The sequence below is a fragment of the Hemitrygon akajei genome, chromosome 12, assembly GCF_048418815.1.
Source record: "Hemitrygon akajei chromosome 12, sHemAka1.3, whole genome shotgun sequence".
In the NCBI taxonomy this organism is placed as follows: domain Eukaryota; kingdom Metazoa; phylum Chordata; class Chondrichthyes; order Myliobatiformes; family Dasyatidae; genus Hemitrygon; species Hemitrygon akajei.
In genome coordinates this window covers 35,512,967-35,525,986 of record NC_133135.1, presented here as the reverse complement: position 1 = coordinate 35,525,986, position 13,020 = coordinate 35,512,967, and the positions used below count along the sequence as shown (strand labels likewise).

The following is a 13,020-nucleotide window of genomic DNA, read 5'->3' as shown; positions in this document are numbered from 1 at the left end:
CTATACCCCAACTAAAGGCAGTAGTAATTTTTGTTCAGCTAACAGTTTTTTAAAAGCTGTGTATCCATTTAGATGTTGTCTTTCCGTAGCCTCTTAAAACTTAATAAATATTTTGATAGTTTTATATTATTTTGCTCCCTGCACTGCTCTAAGAAGGAGGGGAAAGGTGATGCAAGTGTGAGAAGCAGAGAGGAATAAGAAAAAAGATGAAGATCAAAGGAATGTAAAAGCTGTACTGAGAATGTGGGAAATGAAAAGTGAAAGAGAATGCAGCAAGGATAATGCGTGCTTACTCTCGGTCATATTTGATGAACAAGTAATGTACTAGGTTCTGGAAGAAAACCAGAAATCTTCCTCTCTTACTTTCCAAGTACAAGATTTATTTTTGACCTCACATAGCAGCAAAATATGGCCATCAGAGGAGCTGGAAATGGGTGCTTATCAGTATGGACAATCCAGAGAGAGAGAGAGAAGGGACATTGCCATTTGATAAACGTATGGATATACAGACTACTCAGAATTTTTAAAGGGCAATAATGTGCCTGCAGATTAATGGTAGCATTGTATTACTGACAATTTAAGTGCCATTCCTCTTTATATTTGTATTTTACCTAGAGCTTGGCTGCATAAATTATTTGTATGGTTTGGAAACTAGTCTGTCTCATTTCTTCTGTGCAGGTGAAACTTTTGGAAGCCATGGAAACGATGGACAAGGAGACATTTGAATTTAAATTTGGGAATGAGCTAACTTACACCACAGTGCTGAGTGATCACTCTGTTGTGGATCTGAAGCCTGATGGCAGTAACACTGTTGTTCAATATGAGAATCGGATGGAGTTCATTCAGCTGGTACAGAAAGCAAAACTGGAAGAGAACAAGGATCAGGTAAACCGACTACAATAGCAGAGGAAAGGAATGAACTGGAAGAGACGGGGACAAGATATAGAAATGCTGGAAAAAATGTCATATAATTGTATTTTATTAACTCACAGACCATATTCCATGCATGCAGGTAACCTAGTTTCATCCCATTGAGAGGTGCAAAATAAAAGAGGAAAATGTTATTGAAGGATATTCAAAATATGCTCTGGCTTGATCTGTAGAAGTAAGCATGGTGATCTGTTGCCCCTTCCCTTGGATGGCAAGCACATGGCAGATATAATTAAATTAATTTTTACTTTAAAAATGTTAGGCTTCTTTATCAGCATCCTAATAGGCATAGCTTATAAAATCTCTGATGCCTGTGCTTGCATGTCTCTCAGATTCAGTCAATGAGGGTTGGCTTACTGAAGGTGGTTCCTCAAGCTGTTCTTGATCTGCTGACCTGGCAGGAACTGGAGAAGAAAGTCTGCGGTGACCCTGAAATTACAGTGGAAGCTCTGAAACGTTTGAGTGAGTAATAAAAATGCCTGTCTTGTGTTAATTTTCCATTTTTGCTTTACATCCAAATATGATGAACGAGTAATAGCCTAAGTTCTGGAAAAGGATGATAGAGAAACCTCCGTTCCTACTTTGCAAGTACAAGGTTTCTTTTTGACACCACATGATAGCAAAATATGGGTTTCTGGGAAGCTTCTAGTGGATGCCATCACAAATAGAGCATTGCTTGACAGCCCAATTATGGCAGTACATTTGGTGATTCATTATTGCAGTTTCAGGAGAAGTTGCATTTTAGGGGTATACCATTTTGCCTTTTGTACGGTACGTGATGTAACAAATGAGGACGATGCCTTTCAGTTGTGACCCTGATGTCAGCTGGAAGCACAGAAATTACTTCCGGCTGGCATCAGCTTTGATCAACAGCTTCCTACAAACCTTAACAATTTCTCTTTCAGCTCCTCCCACTTTCTCGAAACTCAAGATGTACCCAAGGGCACCTATGCCTACCTTATTGTTGGCTATATGGAACATTCCATTTCAGTGCCTTCCCTGATCATGGTTGCCAACTCTTTCTGTGCTACATTGATGACTGCATTGGTTTACTTCATCACGTCAACTGTACCCTGTTCCTAGATGCTGCTTGCTGAGTTCCTCCAGTATTTTGTGTGTGTTGCTCATCAATTCTATCAACTTTGCCTCTAGCTTCCACCCTGCCCTTAAGTTCACTTGGTCCATATCTGACACCTCTTTCCTTTTTCTCAACCTCTCTATCTCTGGAGACAAACTGTCCACCAATATCTTTTATAAGCCTACTGATTTCCATGGCTATCTTGACCATACCTCTTCCTATCCTGTCTCCTGTAAAAATGCCATTCTCTTTCTCCCTTTCTTCATCTCTGTCGCATCTGTCTCCAGAATGAAGCTTTCCTTTCCAGGACATCAGAGATGTCCCCCTTCTTCAGAAAATAGGGTTTCCCTTCCTCCACCATTGACGCTGCCCTCATCTGTATCTTCTCCATTTCGCAAATGCTGCACTCACCCCATCTTCCTGCCACATTAACAAGGATAGAGTTGCTCTTGTCCTTACCTACCACACAATGAGCCTCCACAGCCAACATATCATTCTGCACAATTTCCGTCACCCTCAATGGGATCCTACTACCAGGCTCATCTTTACCCACCCCCACCCTCCACTTTTCACAGTGATCCCTCTCTCCATGATATCCTTGTCCATTCATCCCTCCCCACTAATCTCCCTCCTGGCACTTATCCCCTTGAGTAGAAGTGCTAAACCTGCCCATTCACCTCCTTCCTCAACTCCATTCATGGCCCCAGACAGTCCTTCCAGGTGAGGCAACACTTCACCTCAAATCTGTTGGGGTCGTCTTTTGTGTCCAGTGCTGCTATGAAGAGGCTGCTGTCAGTGTGGAGGAGCAACACCTTATATTCCATCTTCCTTCCTCCTTCAGTTCCCCACTCTGGACCCCTCTTACCTCTCCTCTTCTCCTCACCTGCCTGTCACCTTGCCCTGGTGCCCCTCCTCCTTCTCTTTTTCCCATGGACCACTCTCTCCTATCAGATTCCTTCTTCTCCAGACCTTTACCTTTTTCACCTATCACCTTCCAGATTCTTACTTCACACCCCTTCCCCACCTACCTGGCTTCACCAGTCACCTTCCAGTCTGTCATCTGGAGTTCTGAGCTGGAGTTTTGGTATTTCATTTGATCTTGTATCAGTGGATGAGGTTTTAATAGCCAACTTTTGTCCAGATTCATTATTCCAGTGTTTTCCTGACCATTCCATCTCAAACTTCTGCACAAGCCTGAGTTCATCTAAAACCTGCAGCCATTTTCTAGAAGTACATTATCTAGTCCATTTTATTCAACGCATTCCCCAAACACCCCCCCCCCCCAATCTCTTTCCACCCCAAAAGCAAAACTAAGTGAAGAACTTTTATAGCTTTGCTAGCCAGAGTTCTTCCCTGGACTATTATAAAATCAGTGAGCTGGATGTTTCAGGCAGTTGCTACGTTCAAAATGTTTGTCCTTTTACTAAGTGGAATTAGCTGTGGCCCATTAGGGAATGTGCTTAAGTCTCAAACAAAACAGGATGTTACTTAAACTCGGTAATGAACCGTGCTAGTGTCTTTTATTGAGATGTTAAGCAAGGGCTTGCTGTATTGGAAGCACAAGTGACTGCAGATACTTGGATCTGTAACAACAAAAAATCTGCCTGAGGAATTCAGTGGGTCTTAGAGCATCTATGGAAGGAAAGGAATTGTCAGTGTTTTCTTTCCTCCCACAAATGCTGAATAACTCACTTCCAGCAGATTATTGCCCAATGCATTCAGGTGTACTTGTGTAGAGATGCGGCACAGTTACAGGCCCTTCGAGCCCAACAACTCCATCCATGCTGCCCAGTTACACACGTGACCAAATAACCCATACGTGGGAGGAAACTGAAGTAGGTGAATGAAGCCGACATGGTCATAGAGAGAGGGTGCAAACACCTTACAGAGAGCAGTGGAATTAAACCCCGATCACTAATGCAGTTATAACATTACTCTAACCACTATGCTACCATGCTGCCCTCGAAGGTTCCTTGGGAGTGTTTTGAAGAAGACGCTCCTGATCCCTTGATTATCATGTTGGAAATCTGAAACAAAATTGAAGAATGGTCAGAGAGCATCCACAGAAAGTGTAACTTTTGTTTCTACCAGAATAGGATTAGTGAGATGAGGGTTCCTATCCTATGTGTTATTACACTAGGATCAACTCAGGTTTACGGACAAGCTCTTAAAACTTTAAATTTGTGTGAAAATATCTCTGGCTAACACTTTCCTCCTCTAAACCTGTTTTAGGTTTCAGACCAGGTGAATTATCTGCTTCCTTTGCGTGAACATCAATGTCTATGACATTCCAATGATGGTTCATCAAACATCAGCCCATGACTCCAAATTTTTAGCTGTCAGTACACAGCAGTTTTGACTTAATGTTGCATTAGTTTTTAGCTGCCCAGGTAGTCTTTCTGCGAATGAGCTGGTCTGTTAAAATCTGGCACATAATCACAAAGTCAAATCAGTTCTGGATGTTAATGATAATTCATTCAAGATAGCACCAGCATCATCATTAATATAGTGTTTCATTGATTCCATTGTATTTCTTTGTTCCACCCTGAATGCCTGCATGAAAATGAATCTCAAGGTACTGCATATGGTGATATATACAGCACATATTTTGATAATAAATTTACTTTGCAAAATTACTAAATTACTAGTTATAGACTTTTGTGCATCAGTTAAGCAGTATGACAGTGACATCTATTGGCAATAAGTAGTACTGTGTTTGATAGCAAATTAGGGGACTTGTAGGGTAGTAAAGAGTTTTAGAGCCTAGAAACAGGCCCTGAGACTGAACTTATTAACTTATTTGTCACGAGTATGTTCACAAGAAGGTTCACAAAGATGATAATGAGGTTCATAAGGATGATTCCAGGAATGAAAGGGTAATCATAGGAGGAACGTTTGATAGCTCTGGGTCTATATTCACTGGAATTTAGAAGAATGGGGGTGGGATCTCATTGAGACCTTTTGAATGTTGAAAGGCCTAGACAGAGTAGTTGTGGAAAGGATGTTTCCCATCGTGGGGGAGTCTAGGACAAGAGGGGTAAGCCTCAGGATAGAGGGGCATCCATTTAAAACGAGACGCAGAGAAATGTCTTTAACCAGAGGGTGTTGAATTTGTGGAATTTATTACTATAGGCAGCTGTGGAGGCCAGGTCGTTGAGTGTATTTAAGGCAGAATTTGATTGGTTCTTGATTGACATGGCATCAAAGTTTTCGGGGATAAGGTCGCAGAGTGGGGCTGAAGAGGGGAAAAAGAGATCAGTCATGATTGAATGGAAGAGCAGACTCAATGGGCCAAATGGCCTAATCTTGCTCCTATGTCTTATGGTTTTGTCCACCTGAGCTAGTCCTATTTGCCTGCATTTGGCCCATATCTCAAAAACTTTCGTGTCTAAGCATCTGATTAAGTGTCTTTAAACATTGTACAGGACATCTCTACCAATTCCTCTTGTAACTCATTCAATATACACACCATCCATTGTGTGAAATAGTTGTCTGTCAGGTCCCCCTTAAATTTTTCCCCTCTCACCCTAAAACTTTGCCCTCAAGTCTTAGACTCCCTTACCCAAGGAAGTGTATTCATTCACTTTATCTGTGACCCTTATGATTTTATATACTTTCAATGAGAACTTGTGCACAATTTACGAATGTTGAATGTTAACAAATGTAAGTGAGTTAGTTACTCAGCTAATTTCTTATCATAGTTGCATATTTCCATTGGTATTTGTTTTAGAGTTGTGAGGTCATTCAAATTGGTGTATAAATCTTTTCCACTGAATGTTCTCCAGCATTGGTAGTGAAACATGAAACCTACAACCAATGATACCATTTTGGGTATCCTTAAACCAAGCAACTTGCTATAAATAAGACTGTGTGAGTGACCTGCTCTTAGTTATCGGACTTTGTATGAGGTTATGTGCAAAAGTGGTGCGGAGTCCCACCATCCCAGTATTGAGCATTTGAGTCTACACACTCGAGACTTCCTCTGGTGTAGGTGAGGGTAGAACCGCCTGTTGTGGAGAGATTGTATATGTAAACCTGCATCTTCTCGCTATGGCACATCATAGTCTAATGCTCTTCAGTTTCCTTTCACTTCAGGACTGCGCATTAATTTAGCATAGCATACAGTATCTATATCTACTGACCCAATAGTGTTACTAGGATTATTTCAGTTGAAGCTCTGGTACATGAATAATAGTGGTTCGAGAAAGCAGCAAACTGTTACCTCGCCAGGGCTAGCTTTTTTTTTGGATGAATAAATAATTTCTCATTTGCCAACAAAACCTGCATTTCATGTGCAAGTTAAAAGCACAAACGATTTTTTTTAATCAATTGTCAACAAAACAGAGGTGCTTTGACTTATTCAGTACATTCATTTGGCTTATATTTTGCTTTTCAAGCTCGCTTTGAAGATTTGGAGCAGTCTGATACTAGAGTCAAGTACCTTTGGGAAGCACTCACAAATTTCACCAATGGTAAGTGGTTTTATTGGCTGCCATCAGAAGACTTGTGTATGTGAGTTCACATGATGAATAATTTCTGCATGATTCCTAAATCAGGGGTTATTTTATGATGGCCTTTTATGTTCTATTTAAAGCTCCTAATTCCATTTCTGGATAATGTTAACAATGATCATCTGCTCGCCATGGGGCATTGAAGTACTTTTTCCATTTCTAACTGATTGAAATTTCTCTAAATCCACAAAATATGATAACATTAGTTTGATATTTGCTTTGTCTAAAAGCATAATATATAATCAGTGAAAATCATCGGGCTGCCAGGGTATCCCGCAGTCATCGCCACTCCAAAATAAATTATTAACATATTAGTTTATTGTTTGTGGTAAGATCCTGCAATTCATCATTAGCTGGAAATCAGGTTTGGGAATCCTAAGAGTGTGAAAGATGTTCTAAAGATCATTTTTAACTATGGCCAACACAGGTGAATTCAATTATACTGATGAATTCCTTCTGCTGGCCTGAATCTGAAGTGAAGGACTGTTGAGACAATTTCAGTTGGTTCTTTGTGTGAGATCTTGACAGTAAACTGCCATTAATAAGATGTTCTTTGCTTTTACACCGGTGCATTTGGCTGTTTGATACATATGAAGTGGGTTACTTGTACAGTGAGATTCTTAGTCGCTCTAATTAAATAGTTATTCCTATTAGATTAATATAGAGGAAGGTTTGCATGCAAGGATATAAAATGTTTTCCTCCTTATCTATAGTCAAAGCATTGGTTAATCAGCTAGCAAATACAGTTGACTTAACTCATTTAAGCCAGCCCTCAGATGATCTTGTTTATTCTTTGTTTTCGTTCATGTGCATATTATAAGGTAATTTCAAATTTCAAACTTTATTGTCGCCAAACAATTGATACCAGAGTGTGCAGTCATCACAGTGATATTTGATTGTGTGCTTCGCGCTCCCTGGTGTACAAATCAATAGTAAATATAATAAAAATGATTTATAATGGTAGCCATTGCCTTAGAGCAAACAATACATACAGCTCATGCTTGGTGTAGGTAGAGTTTGAATCTAAATCTTTCGAGTGGGAGAAGACAATTAGAAATACTTGTTGGTATTTTCTTTTTAATTTCTTCTTTGCTTTTCAGAGGATCGGAGCCGATTCTTAAGGTTTGTTACAGGCAGAAGCCGACTGCCAGCCCCTATTTTCATCTACCCGGATAAATCAGGGTAAGCGGTTTGGATTTTGTTTGGAAATTGCCCCAAAAGATGAAAACTAAACTTCAGATGGTAGAATACCAGCATTCATATAAGGGACAAAATAAAAATCTTTGGTGGAAAAATGATTAACGTAACTACTTACTGTCGTCGATCTTCTTGATCACCTTACTGCAACTTGATTAGAGACAACCAACAATGAATGTTAATTAACAGTTGGATGTATAAGAAAGAAATGATCTCTGGAACGTGCTTGTGTTCATTGTTGAGCCTAGCTGAGGGGCTTGTCCTTGGATATCGGTCCCCCGAAGTAATAAGTCATAAAAAGAATCCAAAAAAATTGAAAGGGGCTTAATATGTAGCATACAGTCTCATGAGAGAAATGTACCAACTAAAGCACCAAGATTTAAAGCACATTTATTATCATAGAATGTATAAATTTATATACCTTGAGATTTGTCTGCTTAAAGGTAGCCACAAAGCAAGAAACTCGAATAACCCAATTTTAAAAAAACCAAAGTCAGTGAAAGTGAAAAAGCATTATCTGCTTTCCTTTAGCCAATTTTAGACTGCATCCTGAGATGTATGTTGGTAGGGAAAGGGTGGAGTAGCGAGGAAGTACCTTATCTCGATAATCCACATGATTTTACGACACGTCCTATAGTAATTCCCAGACTAATTTTGTTTCTAGACAGGATATTAACTGTCTCTTTCATTTTCTACGTCAGACTATTTTATCTAGATGGTCCAGATGTCGCTGGAGAGAGAAATAAGTTGCAGATGTTTCTTTTATTACATATAGAAAAATATCTATTTTAAAATGCTATAATTTAAAACATTTACTGCAGAAACTTTTAAAAAATTTTCTTTAACAGATCGGAGAAAACAGATGCACTCCCAGAATCCTCCACGTGTTCCAGTACACTTTTTCTACCAAACTATTCCAGGTCAGTTGCTTTTACTCAATTACTTTTTCTTACATTTCCCCCTTTGTTTTCTGGCGGTATTAACCCTTTTGCCTCAATGCATATTGCCAATCCATTGATTAAGTAATAATTTGATAGTAAATCTGCAAGTGAAACAAACATTTAACATATTACAATTAAACACCAAGTATTACTGTCTTGAGGTCTGTATATGAACTCTACAGAGTGAGAAACCAGTGTTCAGGAGCTTTATCTATTCTCCTAATGGAACTGTAGTGCCCATCTGCTGCCTCAATTAAAATGTGGTACTTCAGTTATAACATCACTTCTTGTAGTGTGGTGAGTGACATCTTTTAGTTTCTTCTCCTGTGCAATAAATCATGCATAAATATAATTCTTTGTCTGTGGGCAATCTACTGTTTCCCCAAGTGGTGACCATGTGTAGGAACAAAGCCAGATAATTCGATAACTGCAGTAGTTTGCATTTTATTAGTGTTTCGTAGAGTACAGTTGTAGAGGTGGGGGTTGATTCAGACAATTATCGTTGCATTGATCTGATCATCCATGATAAATTATAGGATGGCTTAATACAGGTGTGTGATTTAGCCCACTGAGACTGCACCAGTTGTCTTGAAATATTGTTGAATATTTTTCACCTTCATTTATATATCCAGTTCATTTTTACCATTTTGTTAGGCTACTCATTCCAAATCCAAATCATTGCTTGAATGTTTTTCTTCAAATTACTCGGGTTCTTTTCCTAGTCATATTAACCCTGTTCCCTCTGCCTTAAGCCGTGGAACACAGAACATAGCATGATACAGCACACAACATGGCCCTCAGCCCATGATATCTGTGCTGACCATGCCAATTTTGACCAGTGCCTACTACCTGCATGGTTCATATCCCTTCATTCCCTGTCTGTTCAAAGGCCTCTTAAATGTTGCTATAATTTCTGCTTCCATCTCTTCCCCTGGCGGCATGATCTAGCCACCTACTATAAAATGGGGGGAAAGAAACACGCCTCAGAAATCTTTTAAACTTTCCCCTTCTCACTTGCTCTCTAATGTTTGACATTTCCATCTTGGGATAAAAAGACTCTTTTATTATCTATCCCTCTCTTGTATTTTTATACTTGTATCAATTTGCTCTTGGCTTCTGTTGCTCCAGGGGAAAAAAACAACCCATGTTTGTCCAATCTCTCTTTATAGTTAACACCCACTAAAGCAGGCAGCATGCTGGTTAACTTCTAATGCACCCTGCCCGCAGTCTCTACAGTCTTACTCTAAGGCCAGCAAGAACTGGGACATTGTTCCATTTAGAGCTGCTATCTTATTGTTAGCACTGAGGCATATTGCTAAGTGCAGTTTATCTCTGATGCTGACAGTATGTTCCAAAAATGAAAATCTTTATTCCCCAACTTTGCTATATATACATTTGGAGAGAAGGATTGTTAAACAGAAAATTAATTTTTTAAAAAGCTCTGTAAGAAATTTCAATGCATTGAGTAGTTTGACTTTATCTTTTATCAATAAATTGCTTTTTCTGTGTGTCAAATAAATAGTTCTTTTACTTTAACATATTATAAATGTATCTGTCCTGAACAATTGATCCAAGGAGACATTCTCTTTTGAACTGCTACATCATCTTGAACTTGCCTGCTCTATATTGTCCAATAGTTATTTTCCTTTCTAAACAAAATGCAGTCATTGTGTGGTCAGTAAGAGTAATTTGTAAAGCACTCTGTGTTAAGATTCCTCAATAATAATAATGTAAGGCCAAACAGATGTATACTGTTGTACACGTCTATAAGTATCTTCTAATTTATTTTTTAAACTTGCACTTTCTTTTGTAGTGCGAAGCTTTGCGAAGAAAAGTTGCGATATGCAGTCTATAACTGTGTAGCTATCGACGCAGATATGGTACCATGGGAGGAATGACGACGCGTGGTATCTGCTGCATTTGAATAGAATATTGTGGTTGGTGAAAGAAATAATTGTCCATAGTTGCCTTAAAATTTTGTTGTCCTTATCTCTCCCCCACACGCACGCACACACACACATCCATTTTTGAGTTTCCATGGTGATTTGGTGATTCACTTTAACCAATTGGAACAAAGAAGCTTTCACGTGTGAGTCACAAAAATGACCAATAAAGCTCTTCAGTGCTGCTGTGGTGTTCATTTAGATCTATGTGGTAACATGGCTTGTATTCCTGAGGTCACTGCTTTTGATACAAAAAAATTCTTAAGCCTGGGGATAGAGTAATTATTTGGAGAAAAAGTAAAAATGAACACTTTGTTCTTGGCTAAGCCTATAGAAGCAACTTCCAAGTCCAAAGTGCTTTGTAGCCAATGAATTGTATTTGAAGTGTTGGAGCATTATTCTGAGTATAAATAGGGTTTATACAACATCAGAGTTCCACAACATCACATGAGATGGACAACTAGAAAATCAATATTCTTTGGCGTCAGTCTAGATACTTTAGTTGAATCACTAGAAAGGACTTGTTTCCTCCATGCAGCAAACTATTACTAATCCATGTCACGGGGCTGATGCTCAATCTTGCGCAAATTGTTGGCCAAGAAATTATGCACCTGGTTACCTGACTTTGTGTAATTTAATATAAGTGACTGGAAAATTTGTGCTGTGGACTTTGTCATTGCCATGATTCACTGCAAACATTACTCCACCAAGCCCTTATTCACTCATACCTAATCAATGAGTCTTGAACCCTCAACCATTTAAAATAGCAATAGGCTTCCATTTGCAACTTATTCCAAAACGGCATTGCTAAAGGAATATTTGCCTGAATTGCACACAGGAAGCATACATGATTAAAATATGTTACTGCAGATCAATGCATTCCAACAAATAAACAACAGCAAGTGCGATGCTCTACTTGGAGGAGAATGAATATTGTTATCTTATGAGTTGGATTGATAAACATGTTTTAAGTGATTACACTGAAACTGATGTTCTATAATATATGTGACAATTTGGCTTCAGAGTTCACAACAGATGAATTGGTAAGGTAACTGTCATTCTTGAATCATTATATGAATAAATAACTTCCATCAGTCTTGTATCTGACTATCCTTAAATTGTCAGGTAAATGAAGTGAAATAGCAGAAATGGTTGGAAATTCTCCATTTTGTATGTTAAATTTCAGTCACCCCTCATGTTGCTCTACTGTCTACCAGGGTGACCCTTTAGTACAGCCCCAGTGAAACTCCAGTTAATGAAGTGCCAGATAACTGGATGTTACTGTATAGCCAATTAGATTTTGAGTATTTGTCTCAGTAGGGTAATGGAACTTGATGCACTTTGCTACAGGGCTCTGGCCTTGTGTGAGAATGTATTACCATCTTTTTGTCCAAGTATTCATCTTAGATAATATAATAACTCAAGTTTAAATGCATTGTATCCAGTGTCTGAAATTGTATACAAATACATTCTGTACAGTTTAAGTAATCATTTGTTTTGTCTGATAAAACCATTTGAAAACTACTTCAAAATATGTATTGTTACCCAGATTATAGCTCCTGTACTTGCAGTGGCAACCCACAGTATAAAGAAACTTGGGTTGAAGAATCATCACTGTTTTATACACTCCCTTCATACCTGGGGTACTCTGAATTACAGAATTTTTTTCATTGAACTTTGCTATCTCCCAGAAAGACCAGTAGATGGGAGCACAGCATTAAGAGTCTCTTCCAGCAGAAGTGCTGTACATAGTGACAAAAAAATGTGACTGGGTTTCTATAAGTAATGATAATCTTGCCCTCCCTTGCTGCTAAAATAATTGTTGCTGTTATTGATGATGCCAGTGAGACCAAACAGAAGGAAATACAAGTTAATCGGTCTATTTAAATGTGGAATTCATGCAACCTAGCTATTTAATACTGAGTTGGGTATGATCTTCTAGTTTATACAATTCATCTTCACAGTTGCTTGTTCAGCAAAATATGTAATTTAAGATGTTTAATACTATATTAAAATCGAAGCTGTGAAATGATATTTTGTCATATATGCTCAGTGGAACTGCGTTTTGAATAGCATGAGAAGTTTAGAATTTTATAGCAGCGAGAAGTGTTTTTGATAAAATAAGTTAACCAGTCTCATTTCAGTTCCTGTTGTCATAAGTATTAATCATAAGTATTTCTATGGATAATGTTCATTGACACGGATCATTGATTTAACTGGTTGCAATGGTTGTGCACAACAGCTGTGAGGATAAAAAGCATGGAGTCTGATACAGACAGACGGACAGACATACTTTATTGATCCCAAGGGAAATTGGGTTTCGTTACAGCCACACCAACCAAGAATAGTGAAGAAATATAGCAATATAAAACCATAAATAATTAAATAAAAATAAGTTAATCATGCCAGGTGGAAATAAG

General features: G+C 38.5%; 1 protein-coding gene across 1 annotated transcript in view; it reads left to right on the top strand.

The window, feature by feature from the left end:
- hectd3 (HECT domain containing 3) overlaps positions 1–12,632 on the top strand; it is a 44,297-nt gene extending 31,665 nt beyond the window's left edge. The window contains exons 17-22 of the mRNA XM_073062895.1: positions 679–885; positions 1,263–1,392; positions 6,406–6,480; positions 7,620–7,701; positions 8,565–8,636; positions 10,471–12,632. Of these exons, the coding sequence (XP_072918996.1) occupies positions 679–885; positions 1,263–1,392; positions 6,406–6,480; positions 7,620–7,701; positions 8,565–8,636; positions 10,471–10,555 (651 nt within the window). The 3' untranslated portion in view covers positions 10,556–12,632. The remainder of the gene's footprint in view (positions 1–678; positions 886–1,262; positions 1,393–6,405; positions 6,481–7,619; positions 7,702–8,564; positions 8,637–10,470) is intronic.
- The last annotated feature ends 388 nt before the right edge of the window (positions 12,633–13,020 follow it).